This window comes from Macaca fascicularis, chromosome X (assembly GCF_037993035.2).
Source record: "Macaca fascicularis isolate 582-1 chromosome X, T2T-MFA8v1.1".
Taxonomy (NCBI): Eukaryota; Metazoa; Chordata; class Mammalia; order Primates; family Cercopithecidae; genus Macaca; species Macaca fascicularis.
This window is the reverse complement of record NC_088395.1, coordinates 14,298,045-14,317,689: the sequence shown is the minus strand read 5'-3', so window position 1 is coordinate 14,317,689 and position 19,645 is coordinate 14,298,045. Positions and strand designations below refer to the sequence as shown.

Sequence of the window (19,645 nt, the reverse complement as noted above, 5' to 3'; positions counted from 1 at the left end):
ATTTTCAGTGCTGGGGCTTCCTATTCACAAGGCATGACCCCGGGCATATGTAACATTTCCTTTCAAACAGGGATGATGTCTTAAATTTTTATATTTTGGGAAGACACTGTATATACTTCCTTTGGAAAGCAAATTTCAGGATTCCAAAGAAAATCTTATCCTCTTGTTCATATTCCTTGACATCTGTAATAATTCAGCAAAGCCACTTTCTCATACCCCAATATCTAATGACACCATCTGTGCCTTGGAAATGGAGAAGCTGTGACCCTGGAAGCAAATGATAGCAAAGGATCTAAGTCAGGCACTCAGACTATATAAAACAAAATTCGAAGTCAAAGTAAGCAAATGTGTGCCTGCCCAAATAACTTCTTTATAGTTAAACTTTATTCAGTTCTTCTTCAAGATGCAGTGTATCTGAGACTGCCAACCTCAATCAAAAGACAAAGTTAATCAGTGCTGTGGTTTTAATGTACCCCCCCAAAGATCATGTGTTGAAAATTTAATCCCCAATTCAATAATGTTGAGAGGTGATGCCTCTAAGAGATGATTCGGTCCTGAGGGCTGTGCCCTCATGAATGGATTAATGTCATTGTCATGGGAGTGGGTTAGTTCTCATTGGAATGGCTTCCTGATAAAAGGATGAATTCAGTTCCCTTCCCCTTCCTCCTTATGCCCTCTTGCCCTTCTGCTTTCTACCGTGGGATGCTTCAGCAAGAAGACCCTCGCCAGATGCAGGCTTCTCAGTCTTGGACTCCTGAGCCTTCAGAACTGCAAGAAATAAATCTCTATTCTTCAAAATTACCCAGTCTGTGGTATTTTATCATAGCAACACAAAATGCACTAAGACAACTGGTATCCCATTATCTGTGGGCTGTACAGTGGAATACTAGCAATGCTAATGTCATCACTGTGGATACTTTGTCTCAAATAAAGGATTAGTTTGATATAGAATGTGTAGGGGCTCCATCACATGTGTAAAATAAATGACATGATTCAGGAGCCACTGATTAAGTCTGAGGTGGCTTACTATTTCCGTACCTCTACTCTGTTATTTATCTCTTCCTAAGAGCCTGGAGTGAGAAGAAGGAAGACAAAAAATCATGCTTGCTTACTTGACAAACACTCTCAGAGAAAGCATGAGGGAGAAACTAGTAATTTAAAAATTAAATATATATTATATTTAAGAATATCTATATGTAATCATCCTTTCCCCAAGACATCTAGTGATATTTCAAAGACATTTCATTTTCTGCATCCATCTTCATTGCAAACAATTTTCAATAGTGTTTCCTAGAAATTTATATATTGAAGTATATGAAACATTATCATTTTTAAGCAGAGAAACTTAGAATGATTTAATACTAATAAATAGGAAGTTAATCTTAAATCTGCACAAGTTATTTAAGATAAATATTGCATGATTTCCATTTTAAATGAGATTTTTAGTATATAATTAAATTTTTTAAATTTCATTGCAAGGAAGTGATGGAAAAAATATTCTCAGCAAATGAGTGGAAATTGCACAACTACAAGACTTACCCATTTTTGAAAGCTGCCTGAAAAAGAAGATAGCAATCCAAAAGAAAATTCTTCATACAGGTGTGAAACTTTGTCATATACTGCCGAAGAAATGTCTCTAGTTCAAGGTTAAAGATCACTTGTTTAAATGTATTTATTATTTGTCAGCTTTGTAAATCATAAAGACTAAAACAGTAGGTGATTATTAGTTCCAAGTATTTTGATGTATTGACTAATTTCTTTTCTCTATGCTTTTCAAAATGCCACTGTTTATTTATTCATTCATGTAGATGAAGCAGGAGAAAAATAGACTGCAATAATATTCTAACTTGTAGAGTAATTCTCTTGTGGCATCATAATGCTAATGTTGAACATATATCAAAATGAAAGCCTCATTTACTGAATGCCGGACCCTTCTCACTCTTATGAATAATCTCTTTCTAGCAAATTATTATATTTTATGTATATTTAAGTTCCCCATCATCATTATCATCTATTTTCATGGCAAAATTTGTTTAGGTTTCTGGATTTGACCAAAACTACATTTTCCAAGGTATTCCATTAAACACTGGTTCTCCAGGATGTTACTCATGATAAGAAATCTGTGATCAAGTGAACATCAGGCAAACCCCGGCGTAAAAAAGTTTTTAAAATACTTATTTGTGTACTTAGTTTTACTACATATTTTCTCACAATTTTTAATATGCAAATGGATATTAGGTCTCTCTCAAAGGATGTTTTGCAGAATTTCCTATACTTACTTTACATTTAAAAACTTATATCAGAGAACATTTCATGGACTAGAATTTTGGGAAACATCTTTGGCCAGACGCTGAATTAAAGAAACTTGATAGCTACATTTCCCAGAAGCAGCCTTTGGACATGAATTTGCTACCTCCAAACCAAGAGCAAGGCAAAAATTGTAATAGCTTATTTCTTCAGTAATCGCCTCATAAGTTTCCAGGGTCTTCCCTGCAATAACAGTTCTTGAAATATTGGGAGCTGAAATAAGGTAGAGGCAACTGTGAAAAATGCTGGACAGAATTAATAATTTCCCAGAAAGGAAACATTATCTCAGAAGACTGGGTGCATCCAAGTTCTCTGGGTAAGTCAACAATTTACAAAAGGACATACCCAAAGATATTCATTTAGGCTATTAGAAACAGGGACCATCAAAGTTAGAAATGAAGTAAACAGACATCTTGTTCTAAGTCTTTTTTTGTTTTTTGCAGATAACAAAAGTGACTCCCAGAGAGGTTAAGTGGCATACTCCAGGTCATAATTGTCAAAACTGGAGTTAAAATCAGGCCTCATGAGTCTCAATTTCGGTATTTTTTTCCTCTTGTGGGATTTTCCCCCCTTCATTCCGTAAAACAACATGGGCACATAGGATCTTGGGGAAAAAGTACTATAAAGAAGGTATCATCCTTCTGATATAAGGGCAAAAATGTCTTCTTCTAGTCCTGTAGGTCTTAACCTATAGGGAGTAATGACTTCGTTAAAGTTGTAAACTTAAAATAAAATCCTAAGCCCCTACTGACTGAATAGACCCTCTTGTAGCCAAGGGGACTCCAGAAAAACCTTTGAGTTCCCAGCCACAATGGGACAGGAGGTTAGACACAGTTCATTATACCTCCTCTCTTTTGGGGTTTAGACACAACAACTGATGAGCACTAATATTAAAGTAGAGATCATAAGACTGACAGAACAGACTCTTTGTGGCAATGAGATATGAAATTTTATACAGGACCTAAAACCATGCTAGGCAAGGGGTAAGTCATGCACCCCTACACTTAAAGAATAAACTGTGTTCTAACTGCCACAAAGTTGTTTTTTTTTTTTTTTCTCTAGCAGTTAAATAAGGACTGGTCTCAAGCAATATTAAAACAATTACAACTCATCCAGTTCACAGAGGCTGACTAACTGATCCCCTGTTCCATCAACCATAACTACAGTTTTGATGGGACAAGAGACTGATGTCAGTAACTTTCTCCTAATAAGAAGACCACGAACCATGGACTGATGATTCTGGCTGGTTTACAGAGATCACTCTTGCATACCTCTGTGTCCCAAAAAGGCCTTTTGACATATAGGCTTTAATTGTAAGACATTTAAATATTAAGTCTCCACCTCAAAGTGAACATGGGTTGTATGTTACATGCATGTTTACTTTATACACATGCATCAGAACCACCTTTGTGAATATTCATAGCCTTCTGTAACCTGTTGAATATGTATGTTTAGCCAGCCTGTTCAACACAAAGTTCCTATCCCAACCACTCCTCCTTTGAAGTGCCTGTCTCTAGTCTTGTCCAAAGACATGCTTCCCAGGCTGCAGGATGATCACCTTGAAGACTATAACCCTTTACAAGAAATAAAGTCTCCTTTCCTTTTCCAAATTTATAGATTTAAGTTGACAAAATGAATACTCCAAGATCCCATCATCCATATATTCTGTAGATGGAGAGGTGTGGGGCCCAGGATTTGCCTTTTTAACCAGACTCTCAGGTGGCTCCGAAGCAGGTCTTCTGAAAAATGTAGCTTGAGATACACATCTGGTTGATTGTTAATTTTGGTATTAAATCCTAAACCCTTTGATTTGGCACACTACATACAACGCTTACGTAATAAACCAGAGTTAATTCAAAGGAAAAAGTAGAATATGAGAAATCCATTGTGAGCACTGTACATTATATTTATAAATTTTCCTGAATCACATCATCTAACTTAAGTTTGGTTTGCCTAATGTGTGTCTCATTCACTTTTCAGAGACTCTGAGGTTCAAATATAAATAAACAGATCCCTTGTTTTCTGAATGCATTTATTTGGGTGGTGGGAAATGGGCAAAATGCTTTTTCTAGTAAAAGCCTGATAAAAGAAATCTTGACTGTCTTGTTGGTCATGAAGTGGTTCTTAGAAATCAACATTTTGAAGTATTTAAATGCAAATAAATTAGAAGAAGATACATTATATTACCTTCTATGTACATTTGGTTTTAAAATGAAGTAAAAATTGTGCGGTAAAGTAGTCCTGGGCTTTTCCTAACATAGGAGAATTGCCAAGATAAGTAGCTGTATTACAACTGTGATAATCAAACCAGCCAAGGAGTGGGAAATGAGCAACTGTTCCCAGAACTCTCCATTTCCTAGAAATGCACACTACTCTCCCCCTGGTCTTCATGCCTTTTTAACCCCTTACCCAATCTTTTCTTCTAACACCCTTTCTCCAGATCTATGCAGAACAAAAGAGCATGAAGGGAAAGAATTTATCTGATAAATGCTTCCCCAGAGAGACTTGGCATTAAGTCTTCTGCTCAAATCCAAACCCACAACATATCCCAGCATGGGGAGCCTGGAGGGAATTACTGTAGGGACGAGCACGTTAATATTAGCAAATATATTCAATCAGACAGAAAGGAAACTGTATTAATTACTTTCATATGCTCCACAGGAAGCTCTCTCTTTTTCTTTCTCCCTCCCATCTCTATCCCTCATTTTTTCCTTTCTCTCTTTCTCTCCCCTCTGTCTCCTCCTGTCTCTCTCCCTTTATTTCTAGTGTCTCCTCCCTTTCCTCCCCATCTTGCACCCTCCCCGCTTCCTTCCTTCTTTCTCTCGCACACACATATACACCAATCCATTTATTGCACATCTTCCTGTTTTCTGTTTAGGAGACAGAACAATCACATTACACTGTATTTCTCTCTCTTCTCTGCTTTTGGGGATAGCACTTATCTATTAGGATAATATATCCAAATGGTCTCCAAACTGATCAAAGACGGCTTACTAAATTTGTCATCAGTGTTGGAGATGTCTGCTCAACCACCTGAATGGTGAGGGGTGAGTTTGCTCATAAGTTGACATTTGTGCTGGTTGTCTTCCATTTCCCCACCCCAACCCCTCTCTTCTATTCTCTGTACCCTAGGAAGCTGTCCTTCAGGGTTTGTATCAGTGGGCTCCCTTGCTCTCTGTTAGTTGAATCTGGCTAATGAAAGGCTCCCACAGGAGAATAGAAAACGGGAGGAGGGCAAGGTCTGGATATTTATTCTCAGGCTTACTTCCTGCTAGGATAGCACAAATTGACTACATTCCTCCACAGGTTTCATTAGGTGACCCTTCTATATAGCTGCCTTCACCAGGTTCTGGTAATCACTCCCTCCCCTGCTTCTTCAGTTTTGTTGACAGTCCCAGAATACTACACTCTCCCTTTAAGGGTTGTTTTTTTCTCTCACGCCATTGAAATGTGTGGTCTCTTTCCTGCAAAGATCCTGGATAATAAGCATTCAACCTACAAATTATATTCCAGTTTTTATTTAAGTGAGATAGTAAGAACTGACATTTGAAAGCTTAAATTTCTATTTACCACTCTATACTTAGCACCTAATAATGGTGCCTGGCACATGGTGACTAGTCACTAATTATTTATTAAAAGATTTAACAAATTAACTGTGTGTTTAGACTCAAATATAAAGATGTAAAACTATTACATGTAATTTTTTGTACCTACATTTATACTCCCTTGCCACAAATTTATTATATTGCTTTGACAGTGCATAGGTAAGTGTGGTTTTTCTTCCCCACAAGAAAATATGTTCCATCCTCATCAGAAAAAAAGAAAAAACAGAAAACAAGAGTTATCCGTCATATACATACTTCACAGATGGTGAAGATGCCTTTTCTCAAATGATAATTGCCTATGGACTTTTCATACTTTTACTGAATCCAGAATTTATTTTTCCCTTTGGATGAGTATACAGAGCCACTATTTGGTGTATCATATTAATAATGGAATGATGGGTACACAAACCATAGCATGAGCCAAAGAAAGGGTCCAGCTTCTCTCTCTTGTATTTGCCTCATAACCACTTTGTTGGCTGGCCAAACTAGACTCCAAATGAGTAACCTAGTGACTTTGTTCTTACGTGTACTGCACACATTAGAATATCCATTTGAGGCCTATGCCTTTTGCTCATATGCTTCCTTTAGTGGCTTCTGCATGGCTGAAAGTGTCTGTAATCAGTCATAAGTGTGCAGAGTAGCTCTCTCAGGAAAGAAGTCAATGAGCAAACGCTTCACGCAACAGTCAGGACAGCATCCTAGGCGTTAATTCCAAAGAGAGCCCAGAATGCTTCCAAAGACCTTGTTATTGAGGCTTCATCAAACACAGTTCAATTTTTAAGATCCTGTTCCACAATGGCTGATGCAACATAGCAAGAAAATTATCCGACACCATCAAAAACAAACAAATGACTATTTTTTTTTCTTATTCTAAACCTAACTGCCCCAACTGAACACATTATACTGTCCATTCATTAAGCACCAAGAGACCTGAATATTGTTGCCATCTAAGTCTCAGATTATCAGCAAAATTGACTGAATTATCCTTCAGGACATGGAGGACCAGCAAGCTCTATAAACTAAGGATAAAATATTTAAGTTCATTCAATAATGAAAATTAAGGATATGGGGTCACCCAGAATCAATCAAGGAGCAATGCAGTACTTTCTCAAAGACTAAAAAAATTATGGGCTTCCATTTCTGGTGCACTTAACCTGCCATGTTGTGAGACCAAATGCTCTCTTTTAAATACTTATTCTAAAATAGGAAATCATTTCAGTACTATTGTGCAATGAACCTTGCAACTATAGTAACTGGACAAGAAAAATACATCAGAAATGGCAGTCATATTATCTTCAGTTAAATTTAAGGTCGTCCTTTATAGGACTAAGTTAAATTTGTTCTATTTCTCTTACTTGGTTTATTTTTTAAAATGAGTCCAAGAAAATAATCAGAGATGGGATTTGAATGTGTAAAGATAATTCCTTCCCACAAATGGCTCCCTCTTTGTTTTCTATTTAGGAATATGAAATAGTCATTTCAGGTTGGAAATTTCCCCACCGAACTAATAAAAGGAAAACCAACGGAGGCATATGACATCTACATTATGGGTACTCTGGTAGGAATCTGAGATGCTCGAATTTCTCTAACTTGTTTCTTCCATTTAGAAAATCAAGCAGCTGTTTTCACAATACACAGTAAGTGTTGACTATAAAAGAAAAATGGAGGAATTGCAATAATAATTCAAATTATCTGTATATTAGTAACAGTTGAAAACAAATAATTCACGCTCATGGTATCATTTGATCCTCAGTACAACCCAAGTGAGGTAGGTAAAGGCAGAAGAAAATCTGAGGCACAGATAGGTGAAGACATCTTTTCTCAAAAATGGCTGAACCAGGACATGAACATAGGTCTTCTGGATCCAAGTTCAGGGCTCTTTCCACTATACTACCCTGTCACTATGGAATAAAAGACATGCTGACAGACTTATTGGAATATGCTTTACCAGGGCGCACTAGAATGCTGTAGATGCCCTCTTGATGCCACTTCAAATCCCCAAAAAACCTTGTGGGTCCACAATAGGAGCCTAGTATATACAAATGTGTTGATTGGTGTTCATACAGCACACAAAAGTTGTATGAACACCAACCAACACATTTGTATAATAAATTGTGACACAGCCAGTGATTTTTGATGTTCAAAAATCTTCATCAATATTGTCTCTGAACGAAACTATCATATATGTTTCCCTTTGTTACTCCCAGCCTTTCCTTTCAATAACCTTTTCCCCCTATTGTCTTGTTTTATAATGCCTTGCACCATCAATATTCTTCCACAGTGCCAGACTACAACCAAATACTCTCATTCAAATTATGGAGTAAAAGACTAATTGGGCTTACTGTCATTTCCATCAAGTGGTTTTAATATGAAATAAAATCTTTAATCCAAGAACAGAAGCAACAGTGCTGTAATTTTAGCCATTATAATAGCAAGCTAGGTTAGAATAGTTATTGGGCAAGGGATTTCTTTCAAGGGCTTGGGTACTATTGAAATCAGGCCACGTGCATGTTACTGCACTTAAAGTAAGAGTGACACTGACTCTAATCTGCCACCATGGACCATACTACCCAAGAGAGGCGCTCCCTTGAGCTTTACCTCTCTAGAAGTGCTTAACAATTACCCTTTTGAATTGGAAATACATGTAATGATCAGCATTCAAGAAGCGTGCAGAGAAAAGTAACTTTTCTTCCTACCCCTGTCTCCCTGGCATCCAGTCACCTTTCTTAGAAGCACCTGATATTTCCACTCTCTTGTGTATCTTTTAGGGACATTCTATTGCATATATAAACACAACATTTGTGCATATATATAGACATACTAATATATACATAGTCCCCCATGCTGTATGTACTTTGCAAGGTAATTTTATAATAATTTATCCTAAAATAAATCTATTCTTCCTTTCCTTCTTTCTATTCTCCCTTAGTTGTCCTTGAATTTCTTCAATGAATGGTTCCCACTGATAACTATAGCCTATACATTTAGCCAAGAGTAATTTCCCTAATGAGAGTGTCAACTGTCTCGAAATTGGGCTTAGTTCTAGGCCATTTTAAAATGACTGCTTTCATAATTAAAAGATAATGTCTCAAAAAATCATATGCTGTATTATTATCATTTTAAAAGTTTTATAATTGACAACTCTGACTCATACTTGACATTTGTAGACACCTGAAAACTCTTTTTCTGTATACTTTTTAACAATTACTCTCATATGTTTCAATGTGGGTTTAGTACCATTAGGGCTTTTTTTCATCTCAGCCATTAAAGAGTGATTTACCTCAGGCCTCTTGATTAATTAAGGGAGACCTAGAATTAAGGGAGGATACGAATTCTTCTGTGAGGACGGTAACTGTCAAGCAGATAATCCAGATAATTCCATAATCACTTCCAAGGTGATTTATAATTGGGCCAATTACTGTCTGTATTTCCTAATAAAACCACAATGTCAGCATGACCATGAAGTTACTTTTTCAGGTGCCTGGAGGCTTCTGCTACTTTCTGCACTCAGGCACAATGCTTCTGATACTTGCAAGCATTTTGGTCTTCTTTCTCAGGTTCCATAGTAATGTCTGATGCCCACCAGGCTGATCAAAGAAATGGCGATGATGGGGTTGCATTATCACTAACTGAAAGAAGCACCCTTTCCAAGTGTCCCCGCTGGACGCTTGTGCTCAAGCACCTTCTATAGGGATTGGTATTCACAACATTTGAACTTTAGCTCCACTTGGCTACAGACATGATCATTTTCAAGGGGCAAAATCTGAAGACCTCTGGTTTCATGGAAGTGGATCTATGATACTTGAAACACCTCTTGAGCTGCTAGCTCTTTGGAAATTGCAGAAAAACATATTTCAGGCAAATGTAGGTTTTAATGTCACACATTACACTTTCCAACTTAGGTCTCTAGATGTGGGAAAAAATAGTGTGCATGGCAGGCACAAAGAAGTGGAATGAATAATTATCTCCTGGCATTATCTACTCTAGATTCTATCCCAAAAAGAATGTTTTAGTGAAATGTATTTATTCACATTGGGATGAAAACTAGGATGTAACGCTAAGTTAATTTTATTTTCAAAGAAAATTTCATTAAAACACATAAAGGCTTTGTTTCAAAAAGAAAGAAACAGAACTAATGCATTTTGCCCAGATTTGAACATTTCATTAAATGCCTAATGTTTAAAGTGCATTTTCAAGATACAATAATGCTGACAGAAGAATATCTGATAGGATGATGGAATAACACCATGATAAATCAACTGAAAATGAGACAAATCACCTAAGTGGGGAAAGAGGCTCATCTCTTGATATAGAATCAACATTTACTATGGTTTCAGAACCAGGTAATTGTGAATGGATGTAGCTTGTGTTTTTATCTGAATTGAGGATTTTCACTGAATGTATGTTTTGACAAGATCTGAAACAGGTCTCTATGGATCTTATAGATAAAATTCAATTGACAACTCTGACTCATGACTTTGTTTATACACTTGTGCTTCAACACATCAGAAAAGCTGTTTTTTTTCCCTGTAGTTTCTAAGAATATCTCTCAATTACAGAGTCTAAGTCTGAATCATTTCTGGTAGTTATCTTTTCTAGCTTACATCCATTTTTCCTTCTTATATATATGCCCATTATGACATCTTTCAAAGCCCATCAGGGATATGGAATAGACATGCAATATTTTACTGACTTAAATGTATACAGGAAAAATTCTTTCCAATAAGAAAAATTATACGTATGCATTTCTTTTGCCCTTGCCAATGCAGGGTAGCAAGGTAAACAGAGAAATATGCTAATATTTAATAAGAATTCTAGAATAACCATTCTGTTTACCTCAGTGGCCCATATTTGGCTCTTGATTTTATTCTGGTGGTCAAATTTTGCCCTTCTATCTTCTTATCAGTCACCGTTATTTTAATTGTCAACATCATCATCAGTATCATGTTTATAGCTATCACAGACAATTGCTTTTTCACAGTTACAGGGAGACTGTCACTATTCTATATGCAATCACATTTCCTAATCTCTTTCATTTCTACTGACTATATTAAATTCCTCATTGATACATTACTAATCAACTATGGTAAGTATTATAGTGTTTATCTAAGCCTCCTCCTTGTTACAAGTTCCCTATTTTCTCTGTCTTCTCTTTCCTTCTCTTCACCTCAGCTAAGATCATCTTTGCTTGCCACTATGACTACTGGTTGGTCTCTCAAAAGTTACCACCCTCACATTCTACTACAACAACTAGTTGGAAGCACTAATCTTCATAATTGATCTACCTTTTCCTCTCTGTCTTTGTTCTAATTTCCTTATCCTGGAGAAAAGGATAACTTATTTTCCCTACACTACCAATATTTTATGTGTGTATGTATATATAAAATAAGGTACTTCCCTGCCCTCTCAGATGTGGTGTGGGAGTGGATTGATAAAATATAAATATGTAGAAGGATATTAGACATTTAAAATTCCATGGGAACTTCAAGAAAAAATTATTTTAGTCTAAAATAATGGGGAGTGTTTTAAATCCAGGAATAACCAAGCTCCCCCAAATGAAGAGAACTTTGGGAGATGTCAGATAATTGATCTGATATAAATGGTCTATGTAAATAAATTTTATGAAGAGGTAGCAGTGTTCATTGAAGTGAAGAGTTAAAGGGAGAGGGAGATAAAACTCAATGAAGCCCACTAACGTTAGAGTCTTCTGTGATATCCGCCCCATTTCTTTTTTATAAGTCATTAAAATATCCTGTACTTAGACTTTTAAGTAGTAGATACATCGAAAAAAAAAAAAAACGCGGCCACACTTTGCTGAACCTGACATTCTCCTCATTTATTTATCCTTTGGAACCATGATAGATATCATTTCCCAAAGGTGATATCCCCAGAAGAACCAGGAAAAAATTGGACGTGGAAACGATGGCTCATTCTTGTGTGGTCACTTAAAGTAGCAATGTCAACATGCGTGTTTGTTTTATTACCCTTTGCACTTTCCTGCCCTTTTGAAAAAGTATTTTTAGAAAGAAATGAATAACAGCTATGAAACAAGATGCTTGTAAACGTGAAACAATTTTCCATCTCTGAACCTTCTCTATAAAGCTTTCCATGAATATCTTAATAGGAAATTATCTTTCCATTTCTTGAAATCCTGTAGCAATTTACCTATATTTCCTAATGGTATTTTCCTATTTCTACCTAATAGTAAAAGTATGCATGTAACATCTCCTCCCTCCACTAAAATTTTTGATAAAAGCACCTAAACTGTTTCATCTCCCAATTTTACAAAGCACCCAACAGTTAGTATTCTGCAGATAATCCAGACTCAAAAGTTGTTGAGTGGCTTAGTGGATAAATATATGAACGAGCAATCCCATTGAAAGCTGGTTCTCAGTTTGTTATTCACAAGATTTTATTTCAAATACTGACTTCCAAAGCAATGACCACAAAATTAAGAAATGGGATGAACATGAAGATTTTTTTTTTTCAGAAAAACTTCTCTGAATGTAGTTCAGTTGTCTCTCTTGGAGATACTTAAAAAATACTGTTTCGCCAAAATTCTGACATATTTCTTTATAAAATATGCTCATAGCTGGGTATACTCAGAGGTGTAACATTTAAAGAAGAAATGAATTTAAAATTTAGTTTTCATGCTTATATTTGCCAATAATACAAATTAATCAATACTGAAGAACAGTGTGCCATTAAATTGCCAATAAACAAAAGTAAGCAATGCATGAATTGCTATATAATATCCAGAACATTATAGGTTTCTCCTTTTACAAAATGTTATAAACACTTCATAATGCATTATGTTAAATTTCATTACAAGAAAAAGACAACATCACTTAAACTATGTATTTAAAAATTAAAGCATCAACATGATTCAATTATTAATAATTGATTCTTATTCGTTTTTTTCTGATTCAGAATAAAAATAAACTAAATATATTTAAAAAGCATTTCTGCAGACTATTAACTACATTTTCGTAATGTTCAACAAATAAAAACAAAAAACATTGGTTTGCTTCTAATTGAACAAAGAAAGTATCCACCATCTTTGACATGTGCACTTTACAATTCTGTGATCTCTGTTGATTTCAAATAAACAATTTCAAATAAACAATGAGAATACTTAAACAAAAGGGAACAAAAAATTAGAACCTCTTCTTACAAAGTCTAAAAATTAAAGAGGCCTGAGAGTATGTAAAGTGGCATATTTTATAGAGATTTAAACTCTACTTTGATGTAGGTATTTAAAATCAAAACCAAGTATTTTGGAGTAACCATTGAAACTTGCATGCATCCTGGTAGATATTCAAGCAAGTCAAGTCTGTCACTTGCTCTTGTATTCACTTTCAGCCACATTCCCACTTACGAAAAAATAGGGACTATGGCCATAATTTATGACACTAGTTTTATTCGTGAAATAGAACACAAACTAGGAAAGTTTTCAAATGTGGGAAGTGACAGGTAAAATGAAAATATCAGTAACTGGTGCAAAATAACAGCAAAATGAACACTATACTTGTCATTTTAATTAAAAGCTCTGAAAATGTTTTTCAGTTAACTATTCAAACATCTAGAAGATTTCTCAAAGGCTTAATGTAAGTTTAAGTGGAACCTACCTTTAAAATTTGGCCTGATTCTTGCATCATATCCTGATGTCCTTCCCATTAACTTGTCCAAGAAATCTGAAGGAGATAGGGTCTGTGAAGGTTGTTTTCCAGACCTGGAGTCATGGTCTTTGCAGAAAGCCGTCCTAAACACATCATTAACTCTTTTAGCAACAATTTCATTTGCATCCCTTAAGAACTAATGCTCACTGCATTTTTAACATTACATTTTGGTAAAGATATTTGATATGTTAGTATGAAGAAAACTAGAAAAATCCAAACTCTTTGGCCAACTTCTGAACTTGTACATGTTCTAAAGTTAACTTTAAATGATGGGAACTATAAATCCTGAGTCACATCTCTCAAGTTTCCAAACTTTAACCATAAGATGTTTGAGAACAGACAATGTAGTTTTAGGTTGTAGATTTTATGTATATATAGTTAAAACTATTCAGAAAAATGAGATGTTTTTTCAATTCGTGTGATTGTCTTAAAATCATTTCTATCTGACTTAAAAAATTGTTTCAGCATTTCAGCCCGAAATATAAGTCCTCTACTTTTTATAAGAAATATACAATAAGATGGGCAGAACAAACTTATTATTTCATTGCTTATTTTCCCATCTGCTAGTTCTAATCCAACTATCAACTATTAATATTTTTCAATGTGATATCTAAAAGAGAACCTTCATTTGGACATTTCATTTCATTTTAAAATAGGTCAACAGTGAGCATGTATGTGACTTCTATTATTTTATCAGTTATTTATATATAAGCATTTAAATTGTTGGCTCTCTAAAAAATATTAATGAAAACACACTTCTAAATCATTTTGACTTTTTATCACCAAAACACTGAAAGTTGGTTAAAAATTTCTCAGATTTTCATTTTCCTGTTAAAAGTAATAAAGAGCTTATTACACATAGCGTATTTGCTTTGTAGCAACATTAATTATTTCACAATACATAGTGGTTAACTGAAATTTCTTCCCTAAACTATATATTTTATAAGCTTTGTTTTCAATAGTTTAACAAATAGTGTCTTCTGAATTCTATCACTAAGAAAATACCACATTCTTGCCCGTTTTTCAAAGAAGGGGTATTCAAAATAAGTGCAAAGATGATATAAATATTTTGTAGGAGTTAAAAATTGATATGATCATGCATAAATACTCACATTCTCATATGCAGAATCATCTGATTAATCAAGTATTATTTGATTATGATGGTGGTGGTGGTGAGGATGATGATGATGATGATGATGATGATGATGATGATTCTAATAAAAACCAGCCTATATTTTTTCTTAATCATAGTAGGAGGTGTAAACCTGAAAGGAACATAGTGGGTTTTCCCGGTATTCATAGCATTATTACTATGTGTTCCATTTATCTTGGTTCTGTGAAAAAATGCCATAAAATTTAATGAAAATTAAATTTAGAGTCCTATACTTTGTTGTAAGAGCATCTCCTGTCTCTGCTGAGTCTTTTACTCTCTGTCATTAGATGACTATATTACTTACTGGTAATGATTTGATATTTTGAGGTATCAATTGATTTGATAACTATTCGCAAACTATGTAGAAAATGCAAGCATGAAAATAGTAATTTCTCACTTTAATTATGCATACTCCACTTCTCATACGTACATAAATACAATTATGTCATATTAATTAAATTTTGGTAGGCAATCAATTTCCAAACAGATTGAATAGTAGAATATAGTAGTAAAAAGAAATTTTTGATATTTCAAGAAAATTCCTAAATTGTAATCCTCATAGTATGCCTCCAGTTTCTGAAATATAATAGAAGTCTCAAGTTGGCTGAGAATTAGGGATCTTTTATATTTTATCTAAAATGAGCATGCTCCTGCCAAATTAATATAATCATCTTATATGAAAAACACTGCACCCAATATCCCTTTAAATTACTTTCAGAAAAATTTGAAAGCAAAAATATCACCCTTATATAGAAATGTAAAGAGCATGCAACTCATCAGACTACCTTAATATCACATTGGCTGTGAAAATGTGTGTTGAATTGCATAGAGTGCGGCTATGCATCATAAAACTTGCTTTTGTGAAAATTTACCACCCTCCCACTATTATTAGGCTCTTAAAATGAACAAAAGATATATAACTTTCCTCTATAAAATTAAAATAATATAGTCCAGGGCACAGAGAAATACATAACAATTACATGACACATTCTCTTTTAAACAATTTAAATATCAACATGCAAAGTCGTTTCACCTACCTGAAGTGGTTTGTCTCTAAGAAAAATGCAAACAAGGCTGTCAAAATGTTCACTAGCTGCCGGTTCATTCCTGTTTCTGTGTTGCTTGTGGAAAATATCCCGAAATGATTCCAGAAAGATGCTAGGACAAAGTATCTCTTTACTGTCCAGATTCAAAATTTGGCAGGAACCTAGTTTCCTTGAAAATCAAAAAGAGATTTGGTTTTGTACAGTTTGCTGAGAAAAAAGAAAAAGTGCCAGTCCTGGGCATCATGGTCAGGTCAAACCGAGGCTTGGGACCATCAGCTAACCCAGAAAGACAAAGCCTCAGAACTGATGAATCCCCCAGCTCCTTTTCCTGAATAATAAAAATGCTTCTACCTTAATCGCATCACCATGCAAAGGGAGTTGGTGACAATGCCATGCTAGATAGCTGTGGCTTTTGTTTTATATCTTTTCTGTTTAGCAAAGCCCTTTTTCTAGAAAATGTTTCCTATTAAAAAGAAGTTGCAAATGAGAGAGAAGAAAGGACTCTGCGCGCTGGAGTGGGTGGGGGAAAGAGAGAAAAATTGCTGAGATCCTGTGCTGGAATGAGGGCTATAGAAAGAGACGGAGACGTGATCTTACCCAGCCTATAAATTTCAGCACTCGGACAGCTCCAAGCTCTGAAGTGCGCATGTTTCCTTTTTCAGTTGCTTGGGGCGGGGGTCGGGGAAAAGCATTCAAGAGGGGACGTGCCTGCTGTTCGAAGGCAAAGAGTAGCCATTCAGCGAGGGGGTACTGAAGGGGGTACGATGACAGCAAGAGGAGAACAGAGGTCTGGAGAGGGTGAGGGAAGTGGGGTCTGAGCTCCTGGAAATGCTAGCCTGTCGGTGGGTGGGCGGGACGGGAGTTTGAAACAGAAAAGGGAATAAGGTTTAATCGTGGGAAAACGAAATTGAGGGAAACAGAGAACAGGATTCAGAGTACTGAAATTATAATAAGGGTGTGGACAGTTCACTCTTTGTAAGTGGAAGCCAGAGGCAAAAGAGGAGTCCTGTGCTGAAGAGAAGGAAACATTTCCTTGGCACAGAGAAGCCCGTGTGCAGAAAAAGGTTCATGAAGATCGATAATTTAATTTAGAAGTCCTTTATGCCTTCCTCGCCTTTTTAATGTTTTCATTTGATTTTAGCCGCCTATTCCCAAAGGATCTCTCTACCTCTCTACTAGGGAAAGCCCCTTCCAACTGAGCTTTCTTCAGTGGCTCAAAATCCTTGGGCATCCTCAAGTCACAGATTTGTAGAAAAGGAAATGAGACAATGGGCCGGCAGGGGGCAGTAGCAATCTTTTCTTGCCATGGTTAACGGTTAGAGCAGGGCTCCATGTTAGAAATGGAGCAAGGAAAAGTGCAACTGGGAGTTTAGTTCATCTGCCCATTCCAGATGTTAATCACTGGGAACAGTCATGTAATAAAGTGCATATGGTATTCTCCTAAATTGGCTAAAGGGACTGAAAATAATGAAGTTCATAAATCTGTACAAAAGTATGACAAGTAGCCCTGCTATTTCAAATTAAAATTACAAATATTATTATTAATAAAAAAGAGGAAGGGTAGATAGTCGAATGCGGATAATTAGCAGCTTCTGGGAAGGGGAAATAAAAAAGCGCATGTCCTACTATAAGCTAGGAGAGTAACCTATTTTTTTGTGAAATATTCCTTGTTAGTCACCTATGCACTTTACCGGAGGTCTTAATTTTAAAACAAAATAATATGATTAATTTTTATTCCATAAATGACAAACTTTGGATCAGTTTAAATATCATAGTAGAGTAACAATGAATTCTATGTTTTTAAGAAGTAGATTCAGAGAAAAAAGATGGCAAGTTCTTTTTACCTTTTAATGTTAATATAAATCACCAGAGGATCTTGCTGAAATGCAGATTATGATCCAGTAGGTCTGGGGTGGGGCCTGAAATTCTGCATTTCTGAGAAGTTCCTAGCTGAAGTTGATGCTGCTTGTCCACAGAGCACACTTTGAGTAGCAAGAGTCTATATGCCCTTTCATAAGATTTCTATCCCAGTAAGACAGTGAAAATATAGGAATCTCTTTTTAGATGAAATGCAGTGTGCCCAAGCATTCTATTTACATACAAAATCAATTCTTCAAATGTGTTTTCTTAACTTTCAAAGCCTAGAGAAAATGATTCAATTTAAAAGAAAAACAGTATGGTGTAGTGTGAGACGTCCCTGGACTGCAGCTTCAAATCTGTTCACTTCCAAATTCATCCACATGGAAACTCTAGACCTGATTTTATCCCTGCTGTCCTGACCCAAAAAAATATATAAAATCAATTCCTGGAAATATTTCTTCAATTGGTTATACATGGAAAAATAGCACAAGATTTTTTTTGTGTTCAAGATTATTTCTAAAACAAAATATAGGTATAAAGATAGAAGAAAATGATTTCTGTCAAATTTGTTTAAGGTTGTAATGATGCTTAAAGTAATATAGTCTTTGTAAATAATTTCTTCCCCCCACCCCTGGCCCCCCGAGACGGAGTCTCACTCTGTCACCAGGTTGGAGTGCGGTGGCGTGATCTCGGCTCACTGCAACCTCCACCTCCTGGGTTCAAGCAATTTTCCTGCCTCAGCCTCCTAAGTAGCTGGGACTACAATCACGCACCACCATGCCCAGCTAATTTTTGTATTTCTAATAGAGATGGGGTTTCACCATGTTGGCCAGAATGGTCTCGATCTCTTGACCTTGTGATTTGCCTGCCTCGGCCTCCCATAGTGCTGGGATTACAGGCGTGAGTCACCATGCCCAGCCAAATAATTTCTTTTAACAAGAGTTGTGTTATTAACCAGGAATAGGATGAGTAAGGAAATCTGTGACAAAGGAGACTCTGGCCAGCAGCATGAAATCACAGCATTATATTATTGTAGAGTTGTAAGGGACATTAGAGAGGATCTAGTTTAGCCTCCTCATTTTACTTCTCAGCTCTCCTAAATTTGGATTCCAGCCCTATCAATCCACAGAAACAGCTCTCACTAAGTCTGCCAGTGAATTTCTTGTAACTAAGTCCAAAAGACATTTTTCTGTTCTCATCTTACTTGACATTTCCATGGTACCTAATGTCGTTGGCCTTTTCTTCCTCCTTGAAACACTTCCCTCTATTGACCCTGTGACACAGTGCACTCCTGGATTGCCTTCTGTTCTGTCTTCTTGGCAGGCATATCCTCTTCTACCTGGCCTATAAAAGTTGTATTTCCTAAAGGCTATATTCTAGGCTGTCTCCTCTTCTCGCACTACACTCGCTTAGAAAATATTACGGTAATATAATTTCCATTATCATTTTATGCACATGACACAGAAATGTATATTTCTACCCAGACCTATACATCCAACTGCTTTCTAAACAATTCCTAATGGATGTCTCAAAAGCTCCTCAAACTCATGTCAACACCGAACTTCTGATAATTCCTCCAACTCCTACTCCTATTCTACTGTGTCTGTTTCATTGTTACCAACCAAAGGCCAAGGCATCATCTCCATCATCCACCATATCTAGTTCTTCACCAATCCCTATTGATTTTTTCTCCCAAATCTTCCCACTTCCCTCCATCTCAACCTCCATGACCCCAGTTGAGATATCTTTATCTCTTGCCTGTACTGCTGCAGCCATCCTCTTACTAATCTACCTGAACCAACAGCTGGTCTTCTATTACCTCATCCCGTATGCTGAAACCAGAGTGATTTGTTCAAAATCAGAATCTGATTATGTCACAGCCCCTGGTTAATACTATGACTCTCCATTGATATTTGTGTAGAGCAAGGAAACTACTTAATGACCTAAAGGTTCCACATGGTCTGGCCCATGCCTACATTGTTCCTCATCTCATCC

The 19,645-nt window shown here is 36.0% G+C and overlaps 1 protein-coding gene across 7 annotated transcripts in view; it reads right to left on the bottom strand.

Moving 5' to 3' along the window:
- Nucleotides 1-16,606, bottom strand: part of GLRA2 (glycine receptor alpha 2) — a 230,659-nt gene extending 214,053 nt beyond the window's left edge. For 3 of the 7 annotated variants that reach the window (XM_015443590.3, XM_074029170.1, XM_005593006.4), the window contains exons 1-2: nt 15,782-16,371; nt 13,541-13,674 (exon numbers count right to left, since the gene is read on the bottom strand). In XM_015443590.3, the coding sequence (XP_015299076.1) occupies nt 13,541-13,674; nt 15,782-15,849 (202 nt within the window). In that variant the 5' untranslated portion in view covers nt 15,850-16,371. The other 4 variants (XM_045383250.2, XM_074029168.1, XM_074029169.1 and 1 more) reach the window with 3 other exon arrangements.
- Between the last annotated feature and the right edge of the window lie 3,039 nt (nt 16,607-19,645).